Source organism: Xiphias gladius, chromosome 17 (genome assembly GCF_016859285.1).
Source record: "Xiphias gladius isolate SHS-SW01 ecotype Sanya breed wild chromosome 17, ASM1685928v1, whole genome shotgun sequence".
Classification (NCBI taxonomy): domain Eukaryota; kingdom Metazoa; phylum Chordata; class Actinopteri; order Istiophoriformes; family Xiphiidae; genus Xiphias; species Xiphias gladius.
Genome location: NC_053416.1, coordinates 12,066,815 through 12,086,473, shown reverse-complemented (window position 1 = coordinate 12,086,473; position 19,659 = coordinate 12,066,815). Strand labels below are relative to the sequence as shown.

The following is a 19,659-nucleotide window of genomic DNA, read 5'->3' as shown; positions in this document are numbered from 1 at the left end:
GATAAAAAAGACAGGTGAGACACAAGGTATGATGGAGTGTCTCTCTAATGCTGATGCTAATGACATAGTCTTAGCTCTGAAGTCATGACACAATCTGAAATTAAAAACACCACCTTTGTATAACAGCTCGCCACTCTGTATATAGCAGTTCATTTAAAAAGCAATCCGTGGTTTCTCTTGTAGCTCTTTTTTTAATCATGAGTCAAAGAACCAGAAAAAGACTTTATTATTTACAGTATTGGCATTGGTGATCAGGTGCAGCGGGAGGTTGAACACAAGCCGTACTGCCAAAGGGCTCGCAATGGAGTTTCTCTCCAGTGCAGTCAGCGTTCAGTGCCTGTTAAAATATACTAAATAAGCTAGAGATTTCAATCTTCATGCAAGCTAAACTTTTGAGATACTTATGCTCGTGACTGAGAGACATATTTTGGACTCCTGCCTGCCTGAGGCCTCACTCTTGCTCTTGACTTTTATCTCATGTCTCCTCCTCTGTCCCAAATCTGTTCTATTATCTTGTTAAACAGCTTTCTTTTAAGAGCATCTGTGTCCCCTATCTGGATTTAATGTGATTTAACACACTTTAATTTACACTTAGCCACAAATTTGCATCTCCATTGGCCATTTCATGAATCTGTTTGCATAAAGCTTAGTTTTCCTCAAATTACAAGCAAGTCAGGGTAGGCCCTTCTCATGTCCTAAGAGTGGTGCAATGCACCTGAGGCTGTTCAGTAACTACCGGGGAAAAAAACCAAAACAGCATTAGCACTGGACTGACTATATGCAATACACCGGTTTTATCATCTTAAATGCAATTATTTACACTTGAGAGAAGTAAAGCATCCACATTTGTCGCTAAAAAGCGTCTCAAACCATTTGTAGACATCTAAAGTGGCTAAGTGTAAATAAGTTCCTTCATAAACCTGTCAAAATATAACTTTGCTCTTAATCTCTCTGCTGCCTCAGCAATGTTGTTGAGTCATGCCATATAGACTCTGAATTAAGTCACATTCAAGCAGAAGTCCACAGTAATGTCACATGTTCTTGTCACTTCACTTTGCCAAGGTTTTGTAATCTCACTTAGTACCGTAAATGACTTTACAGCAAGCTTCCCGAACTCACATCCCCAAATATAAGAACAGGGGCTTTGAAAAAGTTACAAAACACACTGGAATAACTGTAATTAGATTTTACAGTTATCTTGTATCTATATATACAAGATAACTAGATATACTGTCTTACCATGAATACATAGTAAGGAACCACTGGTGAGTTTCAGGTGGGAATAGGCAAACATGTCACTGCTAATTTTCCTCTGGGGCCAGAAATTATTCCAATTAAAACTTTAACTGTAACTACACTTTGCCTTTCAACCCAGGCTGTGAAAAGTTCCGACATCTAACTTGTTTTTCTCTCTTTTTCTCTTTCACACTTGCTTTGTCCTTCACCGCCTCCCTATTGTGTTGAACAGACTTTGTCAGGGTTTTTAGTCACTGAATCTGTGTTTTGCATCTCCTTGCTAAGCTCGGTCTTCTCTTCCTCCAGAACAGTAACATTTCTTTAACAGTAGACAGTTCACCACTTGTTTCTCACTCTGTCTCTCCCTCTACCTCTCTTTATTAGATGCTTTAAAAAAGACAGTTCAGAAGCTAATTGCTCCAACAGCTAGATTAAACTTTCCATTTAATGAGACAAACCAACGGGGAGTGCTCTGCCCATCAGGGACATTTCCCAATGTCCTTGTATGGGCTTATCTGTCTGAAGATGGGGCAAACTTTTGTTTTTAATGTGACTGCCAATGTGTACAGTATTTGAAATAGAAATGATGTGACATTTAAACAATCTATGATAATTTAAATATAATAATAATTTAAGATTCCTTGAATTATATCTTAAGGATACTGGACAAAAAGCACATCTGCAAAATGGTGTGGATGTGAGAGAACATGGGTGCCCATTAAAATATAACATGTTGATAAGATCACTTCTTTTAGATCAGCTCTTTATGAGGTATTATATAAATTGTTTTCCAATTTTTACCGGACTGTTGACACCAAATACTTACATGACGCATCAAATCTCTGTTTCAGATTATACTAGAGTAATCTGGCATATATTGTTCATATGTGAAAAATATTGATTTGTTTTTAACTACACGGGGAATTATTAAAAAATTGGTTAAGAGGAATGTTGAAACCATAACTAGAATTAGTGCAGACATATTTTATTTTCAGCTGAACTTGTCATTGTTAAGTGTAAAAAGCTATGTGGATAAAGTTCTACTTTTTGAGCTACAACGGCTTCTGATATTTTTCTTGCATTCAGAACTAAACTGAAGACTGAGTCTTCACTTTTAATTAGTGTCATGAAGCTGTATCCCCGGATACATAAGCAACCCTCTCTATCTCTTCCAGTGGCCAATGGATTTACCTGACTCTAATACTAATAAAGTGATATTACATTGCTCCTACAGTGCTTCTGTTTGCTTAACAGCAAGCGCACATACATTTTCATCAAATTCGAATTTGATGAAAATGCAGAGAAAATGTAGAGAAGATGTTGAGCAAAAGTGTAGCAGCTACAAAGGAACCACCTAGCAACATGATGAAATGATAATTGTAATACTTTTTGCTTTATTATTATTAGTCATAACTAATAATAATAACTTAATCTGAAATTCAATTCTAAATACCATTAAAAGTATTTGAGCTAACTCTAAGACTAACTTTAGACTAAAAAAGCAAAAAAATACTGTCTTCTATATTGTCTACACTCTCTTGTGTTAAAATTATTACAGTTTAATTTCATTAAGATAGTCGTACTGGACACTGAATTGAATTCAGACACACAAGCACATGCACAGATATGCAGCCTGCCACACTTTTTCTCTCTGCACTGTTGTTATTACTAATGTACCCTGGTGTACATTATCTGAATAAATTCTATAAGACAGGTTCCCAGCGTATTTCATACATGCGGTAAATAATAAACTTGAATGACATCTCTGATTAAGAGAGAAGTGTGTGTGTGTGTGTGTGTGTGTGTGTGTGTGTGCGTGCGTGCGTGCAATGGGAACATGCCAATTTATTTTGTTCTCACAGCATGAGTCCAATTTTATGCTGTATATTATCAGTGATTTAATTGAGCTAATTCCATGCTACATTATGAGTGTTGAAGCGGCAGGGAGGCAGAGGCAGAGAGATAAAAAAGGAAGCTAGAAAAATGGATGAGGAAGGGGACGTACGCCGTATGGGGGGGAAGTGAGAGTGACATGTAGAAAAGGAAGGAGTCTGAGGACAGGGGAGGTGAAAGAAGTTTGGAGAGGAGAAGAACAAAATGAGGAAAGAAGAGAGAAATACAAAAAGAATACAGAGTAGCCTCAGGGTAATGAGTAAGAAGCAGGCTGGGACAACTTTCTTCATTCAATATTGATCTGCTATGCTTCAGAAATGCTGCTCAGAGCATCTCTCTCTCTCTCTCTCTCTCTCTCTCTCTCTCTCTCTCTCTCTCTCTGTCTGTCTGTCTGTCTGTCTCTGTCTCTGTCTCTCTCTCTCTCTGAGACACATCAAGCACTCACTTTCTTTCTTTCTTAGTCTCTGTCTCACATGCATCCATCAGAAGTGGCCCCACAGGTCCTTTTGTAAAAGGATTTAATAAAGCATTGGACCAACACAAACTAATATTTATAGACAGTTAAGCGAGTGTGCTCCCTGGCAGAGAGAGCAGCACATGCTGCAGAATATGACTACTTGAAATAAATAATAGATAACACATTAAACAAATCACTTTGAGAGAGAGTTGATAGTTTTAGTATGGTATTTTACAGAATAAATTTGAGTTAATAATCCCTTTTGGAAATTTTTTTTCAATACAACGCCCCTGCTGAGGAGTCAGGGAGTTGTATTAACCTGATTAGGTGGATAACATCCACTGCTCACTTCCACCAAGGTTCCACCTACACCTTAGCCAGAGTCAAGTCAAATTTCTTTTACAGATTTAAAGATTTAAAGATTTTCTGAACAAACTTATTTATTAAAAACGACCTTCAAAAGTGACACTGAGCTATTTAAGTAATTTAAAAGGGGAGCACAAATGCCTCAGACTGATTTCATTGTATTAAAGCAGCAGTGCACTAAAGAGACTTAAACAGGACTCTCTCTTTCTGCAATCTTCTTTTTTTGATCGCTTCAAGAAAATGCAGCAAATGTTAATCACTATTCCTATTTAAGACTACTAAACTCACTGATCTGCATAAAACCTTTCCAGGAGTGCATACCAACCTCAATCTTTCTTATAATACCTGATAAATGTAGTTGTTTATTGTTTCAAATAATTTTAGAGTGGCCATCTTCTTTGTCATGTGAAAAGACCTGTCAGCCAAATACAGCAGAATATTACCAACCTGATTTTGGTTGCGCTGCATTAATCAAATAATGCCTCAATGTTACAAGGACAAATAAGGTGATTTTAATTAGGAAATGCAATCTACAAGAGTACAAAACCATGTCATTGACTTAATGATAGTTTCCCTCAGCCTGACCATACATTGTTACTTCAACTGGCTACATTAATATAACAAATGTTTCCCTGAGAGGCTTCTATCATTATTTCATTAAAGTAGGAGACTTTCTCTTTGTCTACATGGGCCAAGGGATGATGAATGTTGTCTGGCTGCACAGCGAAATATCACTGATATATGCAACACACATACAAGTCTCCACAATCAGTTGTCAGCTTTTTAAAACATGGTGTACTTTGAGCCAGCTCTGATTTCGTTTTGCAAGCTGGCAAAGTACGTGCTCTGTAGTCAAAACAAATTGCTTCACTTCTATTAGAAAAGAGTCCCGCAAACTGTTCTGATGTGCCAAAGAGTGGGGGAAGGGCCAAACTCCCTACCTTTGCATCGCATAGGTTGTATATGTGTGCGTATCAGCGGAGACTCAGGCTCAGGGCAGGTAGTGACATGCTTCGCTGTATTAGTTCTGTAACCTCTAGGGTCACATAAAACAACAGATTTATTAAATACTGTGTGACACAGGCATGTCCTGGCATGTCCCGTTAGAATGCCCTCAGACGTAAGTTTGTGCAGAGAAGTAATTTTAGAGAGAGGAGTGTTAAAGGAAGGGTAATAAACAGTAAAATAGTATAAATGAGTCCCTTTTGACAAATGACAAGATAAAGTTCAGATTTTATTATCAAAATGCATCTCACAGAAATGTAAAACATTGTCCAAAGACCAACGACCCATATGTACATGGAAAACATGTTTGCACATCATTTTTTAATAAATTTCAAAAATACTGGAACTAAGTATTTGTAACAATTTTTTTTTTTTCTTTTCAAAATACCAGTTTTGTGTATACCCTCAGAAGAAAGCCTTTCTTTGCCTGGATCAGCTCCCACCACTGCACTAGACCAAAAATAAAATCACTGCTGTTGGTCGTAGCTGCCTAACTGCTTTCATTATCATCGTGTTTATGCCTGTGTAATGTGTATATGTGTGTATGTTCCTCCCATGTCTAACTTAACCCGGTTGATCAAATGAACCCTTTAGTGCTTTCCTCTCTCTTTTGTATAAACACGCAGAGGACAATGGCTGATTTATGTGGACGGAGTGAAGGACTGGAAATAAAATTTAAAAAGCGCTAGGTGATTGCATTCTTTGCCTTCACCATACACACAGCCGGCAGGCAGCACATTTATTCTGATGAAGGTGAGGGAGGACAGAACTCTGAAATGTGTCCTCGACATTGTTAATAGCACTACAGACACATTTTATAGACAAACTAAGGAGCAACTTATCACCTGCAACTGGGCCAAATGAAACCAGTGGCCAGCTTTCTTTAATGAATAATGATGAGCACTGAGAGGGAGAGACACCTTCATAAGAGGCATGTGTGATCCACTAAGGACAGGATAAACCAACCTACATCTGAGTGAAATGTATATTTTGACCTACTTTTTTGAGGAACAGTGGTAGTAAAAGAAAAAATTCGTAGCGTCTAAATTCTCCCTCAAGTGCAATGTTTAATTACTTTGTTAAGTTTTTCTAATTGAAAGCCTTACCTGTGGGGACCCATCAGATCCCTGGTCCCTGGTCTTTCTAGCGAGTCTTTTCTTCTTCTTGTGAAGCGGTTTGGACTCCAGGATCATTTCCTCCAGCTCAAATGTAGGGTCACAGTTTAGCCTCCGCCTCTATAGATACACACAGACACATACAGGCAACCATTAAAAAGAGGACTCAGTGGATCAAATACTTTCATTAACTGTTTATGTTTTTTTTATGGTGTGTACAAGCATTTGCTGATGTATGTTGCTGTGTCAATGTTGGAAATGATATTTGCAGGCAAAAACAAGAACAAGAAAACTTAGGATCTTGCACCACTAAATGTCTGACATCTGCATTACATAAAATCATATTCAATGATTAAATTTCGGGGGGGTCTTTACAATTCAATAAGATATGATTAAATGTGATATTATACAGAGTGATGCAATGCACACTTTTACATAAAAGATCAAGGCTCAAATGGCAGCAAGCCAATAAAGTTAAAGCAGCATTGCAGGGGAGCTAGAAAACAAAACATAAGGCCTGAGTTCTCCCTTGATGTTCAAACATTAATAGTCGTCTGACTAAAGACAGAGAAGGAGCCTGTAATTAGATAGAGAGACACTGTCAATTCCCCATCGATCCTCTGTGTTTTTCTTCTGCTGTGCCAGCCTGGCCGCTTGGGATACCTGCTGCTCTGCAGTCACTACAGATTTTTACCAGAATTACATAGTCATTTAGTCATCTACTCACTTGCCATTTCTTGCCACTTGTCATTATACTGCATTCATTCACATGTCGCACTAAGCAGGGACAGTTTCTGTCACCCTTGCTGCTTCAGTAAAACTATGGGATGATATGTGTTGTTACTGTACCTTAATCAATCGATCATATCCGTACACATAAAAGCTAACAGTTATTTTTAAAGGACTTACAGATGTAGTTTGATTAAAGTACTCCAATGACAGCAGTTGTTAAGTACTATTTTTCTACTGGCAGCTTTATGAGACTGAATCAAATTAACGGCTAGGTAGGATGTGGACATTGCAGGCTCTCATTCAGACCTTGTGTGGTATTTTCTGCTGTACAGTTAGCAGCCTTGAAACAGGGCAGAGTAAATCAATGCAGCTACTTTGAGAACCTGACACTACAGAGAGCATATCACATCAGCCTTGGCAAACAAGCAGCTTGGAGGCAGGAAGCCCTATGATATTATTACTTGCGAGCACTATCTCCATCCAACTTGTTATAACAATCCAGATCCCACCTGTAGACCTAGAGGTAGACATGAAGGGGCTTTCTCTGCCTTTGTCTGTACCTAAGAGGCATGCACATGCGTGCTGCTTTTTCTCATTATGCATCTGTCAATTCTTACTGGTGTCTACACACTCAGTGGGAGAGCCAGCTCAGCACAGCAGGGGGCGGTGTATACAGCTTGACAAGAAAAAGATGAAGAGTAGGTAGTCCCGGAAACAGTTTTTTTTTTCCCTACATCTTTTGTCCTTTTGGGGGAATTACTGGTATGGGGATAGGTGTGGGGGAGTAGCGGAAGGGAGGAGGGGTTTCAGGGATAGATGGTATTATTCTGAAATGTTTTAAAAGGGAAAAATCATGCTGCTATACCCTGACAAAGCTGTACGGTAGTATGGATAAAGGCATCCACAGCTGGCTTATTCATCGTATGGTATTTGTTCATTTTTGTTACTGTTTTATTTTTAAAGAATTGGAAGGTGCTATACTTTTGTGCCGGTTTTTTAGGGACACAGAGGGTGGACTGGAGAAAGTGTGGTGGATTAGCAATACAATATAGCAGGACAATGTCGGATAAACATTCTATTCTATTCTTTTTGGATGTGAGCATTTTGTTGTGTAGCATACTGAGGCAGTGCTCACATACTCACATTGGGAATAAAGCCTGGAGGAAGCTGTTTGCTGAGAACAGCGTCCCAGTTGACGTCTGACATGTAGTCCAGATCCTGTAGCTCTGCTAGACAGGAAATGCGCTTCTGGACATCTATGCACAGCAACTGATGGAGACAAAAGGATTACAATAAAACAATTGTCCACGGGGAGGCAAGGCTGAAAAGTTAGAGGCAGAGTCCCACTGAGAAAGGAGCACATGTTTGCCCTAAAGGATGTGCCTGAGAATGAGGATACAGGGACAAAGGGGTTGGAGGTGGAAGATATTGAGGAGAGGAGAGGAGAGTGTGGAGGGAGAGGGAGGGGGCAGAAGGAGAGGAAAAGAAATGACATGCATATAAAAAACAAATGGTGTTAAGGTGAAATCAGCAGATTGTGAAGTGTGAAGGATGAATGAAAATTATACTGAGCATGGAATTCTCCTCTCTCACATACTCATTTTCTTTACATCTCTCTCACACACACACACACACACACACTGTTTCTCTCCCTCTCACACATACACACACACATTTATACGTGCGACTGGAATGCCAATGAGGTGCGAGGAGTCTGAGCACGAAGCAATGCAACAGTTTGACTGCAGTGGATCGCTGCCAAGACAAAACCCAAATGCTACAGCAACAGTCTATCTGTTAGCTTTGCAAATGGTTTAACTTTAAAGTAAGAAGAACAGACCTCTGATAGTTAATTATGGATACACTGTTTAGATTTAAGAATAGGCTAAGTACATTAAATGAAAGAAAAATGTACATTCAAATTAATCTAACGAAGGAATAATATGAGTAGTATTCATTTTGATGCTCTGTGTGTTTGCTTAGATTTATTTGCCTATGTACAGTTACACTGTGAGTCACCATTTTTCACAAACAACACAAGTCCCTCTTTTTGAAAACATAATTTTAAATAATTCAAAAACCCCAATGCTCACTGCAAAATTTTGATGAACAAATAAACTGCCTGTATACAAAGTAGGGCTGTAACAATGAAACCGACCCCCTAATTAAGATTCTGCAGAAGGACCATATTTGCCCACATGAAGTGCTGGTGTCAGTTATGGATAATTGTCTTCCCACAGGAAATAAAGAATTCAAACATGAGAGTAAAACCCAAACTCTTACAAAGTAGAGAGTGGTCTATCAAAAAAAAAAAAAAAAAAAAAAAGGCTAAACCTACAATGCTTGCCTCTCTTGTCCATTATGTATTTACAACAGGATCACCTGGCAGTCCAGTTGGTAAACATGTGCATGATTCTTTCTGATGTCATCTTACATCTGAGTATTGCAGTGTTAGAGCTCAATTTTGCCACCAGGCTCTAACAGTATGAGAAGCTGGCAGGTGCAGGTTTAAATAAATGACTATAGTACATTCTGGAGGTTTGCTAGTCCTTATTCAAACGACATTTATTTTGCATGAGGTGACACACTCACGCGCCCACATTTGAGAGAGGTTTCGCATAAACTCAAAATTTCACGGGGGATAGTCATTTTAGATCCTTAGTGCTAGTAAGTGTCACTGTTAGATGGGGTGAACGTGATGTCACTGTACACCGAAGATGCCGTGTTCGCTTCTCTGGAGTGGCATACCAGACAGTCAGCATCTACCATTGTGCATACTCATGGGGGGAAAAAAAAATATAAAACACTGTTAAAATGGTAGTAGAGTAGTTGAATGCAATTGCAATTGAATGCCTATAGATTCAGAAACAATTCAGGCAAAAGTTTTAGTACCAAAGGAAAAAGAGAAGAGAGGCAACATGAGGCCATACTTTCTAGGGATTGTGTAACGTCAGCGAACCATTGGATTTTTTTTCTATAATCTTTGCTTTTAATGAAATATGGGATAGTTTAACTCTTTCAGGTCTCTAACAGTTATTCAAGTGACACAATCTAAGAAGTTTAGAGGGGATTCGCAAGCTGTGACTATTTTTTATTTGTTTTCAATTTAAGGGGTCCCCAGCCAAAAAGGTTGGGAACCGAAGAAGCGACATACTGTAAATGCATACCCTCTATACCTCCAACAGTATATTCTGCATTATGCACATGCCACTCATTTACCTTTCTGAGCAGAGACTTCATCTCCAAAGACCAGCCTGCTGGGTAGCTGGGATGGACCTTGTGGAAGGTCTGAAGGATCTCATTAGCTGGTGTGCTGGATCTCATCACATATGGTCTCTGAGGAGAGGAGAGGAGAGGAGAGGTTACAGTTTGTCGTCATAGTCATGCACTGCCTGGAGGAGTTTCTTTGATAAAGTATGTGTCCTAAAGTTTGTTCCTCAGTTGCCGCTCTCTACTCTCTCTACCTCCTCCTCTTCTCCTGCTTACCTTCTGTGAACCTATTCCCTGCAATAATGGGGACAAATCACAGACGGAAACAGAAAATAAGTGACCAATCTCAAACACAACTTAACTCTCTGCCTTTCAGTGTGAGAGGTCTTTCTGTGGGTCAGAAAACATGGGATAGCCTGTTGAGACTTCTTCACACCAGTCCTTGCACACCCTCTGGGCTTAGTCTAGGACAGAGAGACTCCTTTCACTTGATTTGGTAAATGACACAGCTGGATCAGGCTGTTTTGAGGTGGACAGTCCTTTCCTTTGCCTCTTTCTCCCAGATTGTTGTGTATAGAAGAGCAAAGGAGTGAGAGAAACAGGAAAGATGAAAGAGAAATGGTAGTAATACACAACCTAGGAGGATGCCTCACCATCCTTCATTTTTTTTACAGTCTCCTTCAAATGCTTGATAGCAAATATATTCCAATTCTGCACATGTTCCCCATATAGGACACAAAAGAGGTGTTAGATAACCAGCGATATATTCTTTTGGAGTACGATGTTCAAAGTCCGATGGTGGATAAGGGAGAAATTGGCTCATGTATTACTATATATTTGTATTCTTTTGTAAATTTACCATGTGTTCTCAGTGTTCCTCCTCTGGGGATTGAGAAGTTTAGTCTACTTTAAAAAAAAACAGAGGCTACAGCGGGAGAAACAAAGTGACAGCGATGGATTTGTAGTTCTGGAGAGATGCTGAGTTGCCTAGATCTGTACCTGCGACCAGTGGTGACACCCAGCAGGAAACCATGATTAGTGAGAGAGGAGTTAAATGGCCTGAAAGCAGGATTGGACCGGAAAAGAAATTCAGCCCTGGACTTATCCACTGTAACCATCCCCGGGGAGCTTGGTTAGAATGACAGGTACAAAGAGAGGGCCGGTGAAGAGACTGACAGGACCAGTAAAAACTTTATGGATTTTTGGACGATCTACCGGCACACTGATGCAGCGGCCCACCGAGATTGTCCCGGTACACCCGATGGCCAGTCCGACCTTGTCTGAAAGGGAAGCATGATTGAAGTGAGAAGTGGTCGGAGCTTAAGAGAGAGATAAGATGAAGTAAAGGCTGAGAAGGGGATCGAAAGGTGCCTGGAGCTGGGTAATAGTGAGCTGGCTCTCCATTTCCAACTGCCAAGTAATTCTGCACATCCACCAGGCCAGTTTTTTAACGCCTTGAGTATGATTTATGCTTTATAGACAGTGTTTAAATGTGGCATTCAGAGAACAATGTAGAAGAAAACCCTTAGGAGACCAAGGCATGATATGAAAATTAATTTTCTGGGAGAAGGTGATGGTGGTGTGCAGGGAGAGCGGTGAAAACAAGTCTGGGACTGGGATTATAGAGAAACCTCCAAAAAGTGGAGCATGAGCAAAGAGAGAGAAATGGGGCTAAAGTCTACAGAATGTCATTCAAAGTCATTTCTGGGCTTGTGCTCTGCAACCCTCTTCTGAATTAGTGAAGGTTGAAGAATACTTGAAAATCACAGGACACAGGTGTGAGGGACAAGAGAAGACTTAAGGTAGTTTGGTGTAGGTAAGATATCGCTTTGAGGTCAGACAGAGGACAAAAGATATTTTAGAAGGGATAAAGAAAGTTTGAGGGAGGACTAAATCTATTTCAATGGGAGTAAGCTGTATTTCTTAATGCATTTTAGAAAGTATAACAGGAACGTGAGGAGATAAAAGAACTGTCATGGAGAAGGGTGAGAAAGGAGAGGACTGAAATTATTTCAGGAACTCTTCATGAGAGCTCCAGATCAGTTTCAGGTGTTCTGGGTCCTTGTCAGTGTAGACGAAGGTTACTGTAGTTTGTGTAATCAGCACCCTGAAATATGAGAGGAAATTCTGCAGCTGCAGTATTACTTAGTCGACAATGACCAAACTGCCGTTACCTCTAAGGCTCAGCTTGTAGAGTAAGGAGATTGAGTAAAAACATAATATCCTGTGTTTATTTCCATGACATCAGAAATAAACTCATCCAGATGGGACCAGAAAAGAATTAAATAAATAATATTTAAAAAATCAAGTTCAACTACATGGCTCTCGAAATGACTCAGGTTTTATTTTTTTGATTCTCCTGCAGCGATTCATCTCACACCGTGACTAAACGTTTAAACATTTTCCCCAGTACGGCCAGATTAAATGTAAAATTCAATTGTAGCTTCACCTTCATTTTGTTTTGTTGAGGCTGAGGACTTGCTGTATGTTGGCTCCTACTGACAGGACTCTCTGGCACACTCTTGTAGGTGTCATATGTATTATTCACTGCAGTAAAGCCTGCCAGGCCATGCTGAAGTGATAGAGATGTGGGCATGGTAACGGTACTCTCTCCCTCACTGTGTGTCTTCGTTACCTGTCCTCTTAGTAGCTCATAGGCTGTGATGCCCAGCGACCACCAGTCAACAGAGAAGGAGTAGCCAGGGTGGGACCCCTCAAAGGTCTGAAAAAGCTCAGGAGCTGATCGAAGAGACAGAAATAATACAACAGAATTAAATGGAAGTATGGTGCGGGACGACACGTATCTTTTTTTTAGTTAAAAATTGGCTTTTTTGGTGTGTTTTGATCTCTTTTTCTTGTTTTTAGGGACTTAACTATAGCCCTTTTCAGACAGGGAATACATAAAATAGTTCACACCCTAGTTGCAATTCACACCTAGGCCTTTGTTACATAAATGATCCATAGTGATTTTATTCAGATATAGCAGGACTGTTGCAGAGAAAGCTTGCACAGTATTTGGCACTGATTCGTGACACTCGCTCACTCTTCTCACAGTGAATCCACTCATGAATTTGCTCATCAGTATCGTCACTTATTAGACAGAGAATTCTACTGCTTAATTCGTTAACAGGGAGGATATTGGAAGTGTTATAGTAATGTTTCTAGAACCCAGCCAGATCGCTATCGCAACATCAAAGTTGCATGCCTGAAAGGGGCTTGTGACACAGAATAGCGAATGCTGTATGAACTGCTTTTATACATAAGATTAGTTTGGAACTTCTGAGCTGCGAGAAACTGAGAGCAGGCTTTACAGAAGAGGTTGAGCTCACCACCAGCCTGTTTTCACATTTAACTGTTGAGTTTTTGTTGTGGTTCTGCAAAGAAAATCATAAATTCCATTATTAATTATTGGGGTCAAATTTTGAGCCAAACGGCATTGCGTTCACAAAAGAAAAAAACATCATCTCCAAATTTTTTTGTCTTTTTTGAATGCAATGTGCTTCTGTAGCATCGCATCATCTTTGTAATTAATTATTGACTGAACAGGTTTTCTGGGAGGTTGACACTATCAAAACCCTTAAATTGGTTAGCTACGTTTTGTCCCCTCCTGTGGAAGTGAATAATCTGTTCTAGGGAAAAAGGTTGTTCAGCTGTAATCTTGTTCAAAAGGGTCACAACGAATTTCAATCACTCATCCAGAAACACCCAGGAACATGCAAACACACACACACACTCCTCTCCTTCATGGCAGGTTTGCTCTGCCCTCTTGCTGAGGAGGAAAAAGTGCAGTTTATCTCCTGAAGCCTCTGAGAGAGAGATAGCGAGAGTTTTTTTTTTTTTTTTTTTTTTTTTACCAGAGTAAGCATGAATTATCTATTACACCATAGAGTACTCGCCTGAAATCTAGTCACACCTGGTTGCAAAATCCTTCTCCATCATGAACACACACACACACACACACACACAAAACACAGACACAAACCCATCTTGAGCACACATACACACTCTGATACACACACACAAAAACACGTGCTACGATGTTATTAATATTCCCCCTGAAATCCTGTTAGCTCCTATCTGATCTGAGCTGAATCCACATCGATCTGATCTAATCTGTACGTAAGAGTCAAGAGGAGGACGACTGTAGCTGTGTTGAAAAAGATAAAAACTACTCTCGGGTTTTGGGCTCATGCATCAAAATCAACCAGTATACGTCTCAAGAATATACTACATATAATTTCGCAAAATTTGGACACAAGAAAGACACAAAAATTGAGGGAATGAGCTTATTATTTGTAACTTAAAATGTTTCACTGACAGAATTTAAGCATTAAGCTGCCTAAGCTTTAAACCTTCACAGTGTACCTTACAACAAAGTAGTTAATGAGTCCTCTTTCATTTTTAGGAGCATTTACTTTTTTTTTCTTTTTTTTCCCCACAGATCTCAAAATTACTACTCTTTGGTTGTGTTCTTTTTCATGTGTCCCCCAATCTATTGTCCATCATTCATCCCTTCATCAGGCATTTAAGTACTCTTAACATTTGGATTAGCAAATATGAACATGCTGTCTGGAGTGTACATATGTTATTTTCCATGCTCTCTGTGAATTAAACTGTTTTTTGAGCCTCCGTTTGAAGTCCCCAGAGTTATAGTCCACTTGTAAAGCATTGGTCAAACATGTATTTTCTTACCCATATATGGCTTGGTCCCAGCAATGGATGTCGCTTTTAGGTCTTCTTTCACAATGGCTGCAATGTTGAAGTCTGTTAGATGGACATGACCTATAGAAAAAACAGATTGCATTGCTTCAAAGTGAGGAGCAAACTCAGTGGTTTCCAAAGTCAATCCATTGGCCTGTGTCGCTATGTGCTGCAAGATGGCCCAGAGTCTTTGCCATGCACACTGAGCACACACTAATGATCTGAATCTGTGTGTGTGTGTGTGTGTGTGTGTGTGTGTGTGAGTGTGTTGGAGTGAGAGAGCGAGACACAGTATGGGAGTTTTTGCCGCAGAGTGATTGTTTTCGGATGAATGGATATCCCCTGTAACCCCACAAACACATACAGTAAGACCCACAACCATACTGTACATAAAATTATAATATTTTATCACACAAGCAAAACAAACAGATTACTGTTTATTTACACAAAAACAGTAAGGCCTTGGAGATAAGAAAACTGCCAGAACAAAGCTGCCTAAGTTTAAAAAAAAAAAAAAAAAGACATAAAAATATATATGATACATAAATATGTATATATATTTTTTTTGTTTGTTTTTTTGTATTGTTTTTACAAGGACTCTTTCGGTGTTCTTAAAAGTTTGAAATATGCTCACAAACGGTATTCAAAGCTGTGGTGTACGAGTGTAGCTGTGTAGTGATGCACAGTGGGAGATTGGGTGCTGCTTTGCCGATATCAGAGGACCATGTAGTCTAATGACTGGCAAAGGTGCAGCAGGACTGAAATGCCAGTTCAGACTTTAAGTGGCACTTGATTAAGCACAGATCCTCCTTCATTTTTTTCATATTTAATGATACCTCCTGTCCCTGTCATGCTTATCCCCCTTTTATTTCTGTCTTCTGCTCTCATAGCTTTGCAGAAGACAGATTTAGGACAGCAGTTTTACACAGTAGCCAGCCAGGAGAAAGAGACAACCATTGTAACAATGCCGGGCTGCTGGGCCAAAAGTATCTTGTACCAGAAATGAATAGACTTGTTTTGAAACTTTAAACACAGAGATCAGTTCAAAACAGCTCCAGTGATGGCAGTGGTGGTCCATTGCTTGATCTGTTCAAACCGCTTTGGTTCAGTCTGGTGTAAGGAACAGTACAGCCTCAGATGCCTTTAGACTCACGGGTTTGCTTCATTATTATTAACTGACGATTTGTAAATATTAACTATGTAATTTGGAGTGTAAGTTTGTTCAGTGGTAGGGCAGATATGGTACTGAGTCAACTGATAACAAATGTCAGAAGGGTAGTCAAACTGAACAAACACTGCACAGAGTTGATTCTTAGAGATTAATACATAAATGACTCTTATCAAATCCGTATGAAAAAGTAGGAATCTAATCAGAGAGAGGAAGCTAATCATCCTTTGTGATGTAATATGTTAAAATTACTGAACATAACAAGCCAGTCTAGCTTGAACATTAGTTTTCCTCTTTTTTTTTTTTCATTCATTGAATTGCATTGACCACGACTCAACTACACTAACTACAGTTCCTCGTTGCGTTTTATCCTTTGGATCCTAAGATGTTATTGCACTTTTTGTGAGGCGGCCACTTCACTCTGCTCTGAGTGCCCTAAATGAAGAGAGTACACATCAAATTTGAATTTGTTAAAATAATGCATGTAGTTCAGAACAGTACTATTCCCTTGAATTAAAAAAATATATATTTTGCTCTAAAATCTATAGTCAGTAAATGAGATTAACCCCTGTTTGTCTGCAGTCAAACTGTTCCCTGTCTGTGGGAAAACTGAAATGTGTGGTGGCTGAACAATGGTGCAGCAGGTTTCCCTGATGGTTTAGCTATCTCACGTGTTTTATTGGGATTACCTCCACAACTGTCGAGGTTTGATCCTTAGGTTATGTCACCCTGCTGCACTTCTCTTCTATTTTTATTTTCCCTTTGCTTACCACTACCTCGAAACACCCTCACCACTGATGGCAACCACATAACACATAATGTGCACACACAAATTAGTTTAATAATAGTCCCAGTGCTGGTTCCTGGCAGATTACTTTGTTATGTCAATGCTGTATTTTCCTCTGTGATCATTGCAACAAAGATAAAATGACTGCCATTGTGAACTTTCCAGAGTTGAAAAAACTCTCCTTGTGACATTAGAAACCACTGTGCAGTGTTTTGCCGTCTGATAGGCCTTCAGACTCAAGGATTTGTTTCTCAAACTGCACTTGCTGGATGGTTTTTACTTCCCTCACTGGTACCTGGAGCATCATGCCCCTCATATTTTTTTATTGCACCGTTTTCAGCCTAAATACCCACTTAGGCAGAAATTACAGACACACTCTGCACACTGTACCAATAGCTACCAACAAATTGGATTTTAATAGAACAACATTTTGGTCTCACAGAATTGGTCTGTTATTGTTAGTTGACACTGGTGATCTACAGTTAATTTAACACTTATTTTAACTACATAAACTCACTTATTACATAAAAAACATTTGAGCCATGTCATATTATTAGAAATAAATAATAATTATTTATTATCTTGTGGATCTGTGATTGTTAAACTAACCCCCACAAACCTAGAACACGGACTGAAGTGACAAAACTTATTCCAGGTTTTTCTCACAGTTATCTGGCTGATGTACAAACTACTTTGTAACACGGGCGCCTGGATGATTTTCCTTAAGTGTTCATGAATACTGGAGACAGTTGATGTGTTTACTACCTTTTTAAAGGACCTATGAGCCTAAAACACTATTGTGGAATTTGATTTAGATATCATAATACCAAAATGAACAAGAGGCGCTTGAGCTGCCAAATCGTAATGATGAAATAATCGGCAGAAGACTTTAAGCATCCCAATGTGGTGTATGTTTTTTCACAAGTGTGCAACAAATACACAAAAATCGAATCAGTTTTGTAACGTAAACCTTGAGTTTCTATCATGATTATAACTTTTCTAAATGTATTGTGCTATTGCTTGTTGACACAGACACGCAGACGCCACGATGACAACATAATGAAACAACATGGGAGAACATAAAACTTGATGCATTGTCAATAACATATTGTCTTGCAGGTATCCAGAAAGACCATATACTACCTGAAAGAGTCCGAGTGCTTCTATATGTTTATTTGGTAGAAGAAAGACCTGTGATTTCGCTCACAATATCCCTTTAATGTACTGTCTGCTTTCATAGGTAGCACGTGTGTGTGTGTGTTCACAGTGGATAACCTAAGCAACGGCCCTCTCTGAGCTTCTCTCAACATCCCAGGGCTATCCTGTTTTTAAAAAAAAAAAAAAAAAAAAAAAAAAAAAAGCGCACGTGCTTGAGCAAATTGTTTTTCTCTATATGAACCGGCTCCCAGAGGAACACAGGGCAATTCCAGCTTTCAAAATTGAAGTGGTGTGCGGAAGCAAACAGCCCACTGGCCCCCCTCTGGTACCTCGTGTTGTTTTAGACTTCAGTGGAGAGGTAACCTACAGGTCTGCACAGAAAAAGCTGAGTGTAGGCAGAATGCATGCGGAGGAGAGAAATGTTTATTGAGTTTGAAAGGACATGCACACAGAGGGAGAGAGAGAGAGAGAGAGAGAGAGAGAGAGAGAGAAACCACAGGTGAACGAGTGTTGTCCTTTGGAAATCAGGCTGAGGATGACAAAGCTTCTGCTCTCCTCCTTCTCCCTCAATGTGTCTGTTCTGTCCTCTTTATCACTCTCTTTCCCATATCTCCTTCTCTCTGTCTACCCAATTCTTCTTCCTTTTGACAAATCTTTCTTTCAAGAAATGCTTGCACATCACTCCCTTGTCTTATTCTTGTGGCTCTCCCTGTTTGTCTCGCTCTTTCTTCCTCTCAACCACCCCTCCCGTCTTTGTCTGCTTCCAGTTTGTAGTGACAGCAGGGCTGCCATCCCACATATCCCCTCAGCTCCCTTGAGCAGCTGCCCATTGCCCTCTGAAATCTCAGGACTTTTGTTGGGTGTGTGTGTGTTTCTCTCTGTGTATGTGTGTACAGTATATGGAAACTTTTGGTCTCTGGCTTCATGGCTAGGACTAGACCTCTTAATTCCAGTTCAGGGAAATCTTAAAGCTACAATATAGTTAGTTAGTTAATTATTCATTGATTTAAATATCACAATATTCCATTTACGATACAATTTTATCAGCTTTCAAGTAACATTACTACACACCATGATCATGTTCCAACATTTTAAGAAAAGTATGCAACATAACTGTGACTGTTGTCTGGGCCTATAAATACAGAATTTAGATCATTTCAGTTATGCTCATATTTGGCTCAGTTCTTATGAGTCTGAAAACATAATAGTACCTGTTGTTAGTTCTGTATGCCAGTGCCGCACAGGTGAGGTATTCTTAAAGTGGTGCACAACTCCCATCTTTCTTGTTCAATACTCAACCCCCTTTTCTTTTTTTTTTTAATCATGTCTGCTTGGTCAGTACTAATATAATTTATCAACGCTATCATTTGAACCAGGTTTGAGTTTCGTGACATGATTCTTATCTTTAGTCAATCAGTGTGCCATAACTCAACAGATCATCATGCATTTGAAGCTGGTGTTTCATCTTACGTAAGAACTAGGTGTGTTTTTCTCTCACTGATGCATTTAGTGATGGGAGTCGTGCCTCTAATAGACACATCGAGCAAATGTGGAGGCCCTCACTCCATGGAAAAGCCTCCATCCTGACCAAATCTGATTGGGGGAAAAAAAAGTGTTTTTTTTGTTGTTTTTTTTCAACATGGCAGTGCCCGTGCATAAAGTCAGTTACATAAAAAAAAGTTTTCCCGGTTTTTTTCCCCAATTTCATTGCGCTTCAGAGAGGCCGAGCTCATCCCAATCCAACACCTTTGGAAGAAACTGGAACACTGATTGAGAGCCAGGCCGCCTATCACACACCATTAGTAGTCAACCTCAGTACTGCTCTTGAGGG

General features: G+C 39.5%; 1 protein-coding gene and 1 long non-coding RNA gene across 3 annotated transcripts in view; one reads left to right on the top strand and one right to left on the bottom strand.

The window, feature by feature from the left end:
* The window catches only part of stk32a (serine/threonine kinase 32A), a 64,131-nt gene that overhangs the window by 3,852 nt on the left and 40,620 nt on the right, over nt 1-19,659 (bottom strand). For both annotated transcript variants that reach the window (XM_040150691.1, XM_040150690.1), the window contains exons 6-10: nt 14,707-14,796; nt 12,650-12,753; nt 10,024-10,140; nt 7,948-8,073; nt 6,064-6,192 (exon numbers count right to left, since the gene is read on the bottom strand). In XM_040150691.1, the coding sequence (XP_040006625.1) occupies nt 6,064-6,192; nt 7,948-8,073; nt 10,024-10,140; nt 12,650-12,753; nt 14,707-14,796 (566 nt within the window). The remainder of the gene's footprint in view (nt 1-6,063; nt 6,193-7,947; nt 8,074-10,023; nt 10,141-12,649; nt 12,754-14,706; nt 14,797-19,659) is intronic.
* Nucleotides 1-19,659, top strand: part of LOC120802648 — a 62,420-nt gene that overhangs the window by 9,348 nt on the left and 33,413 nt on the right. The window lies entirely within an intron of this gene.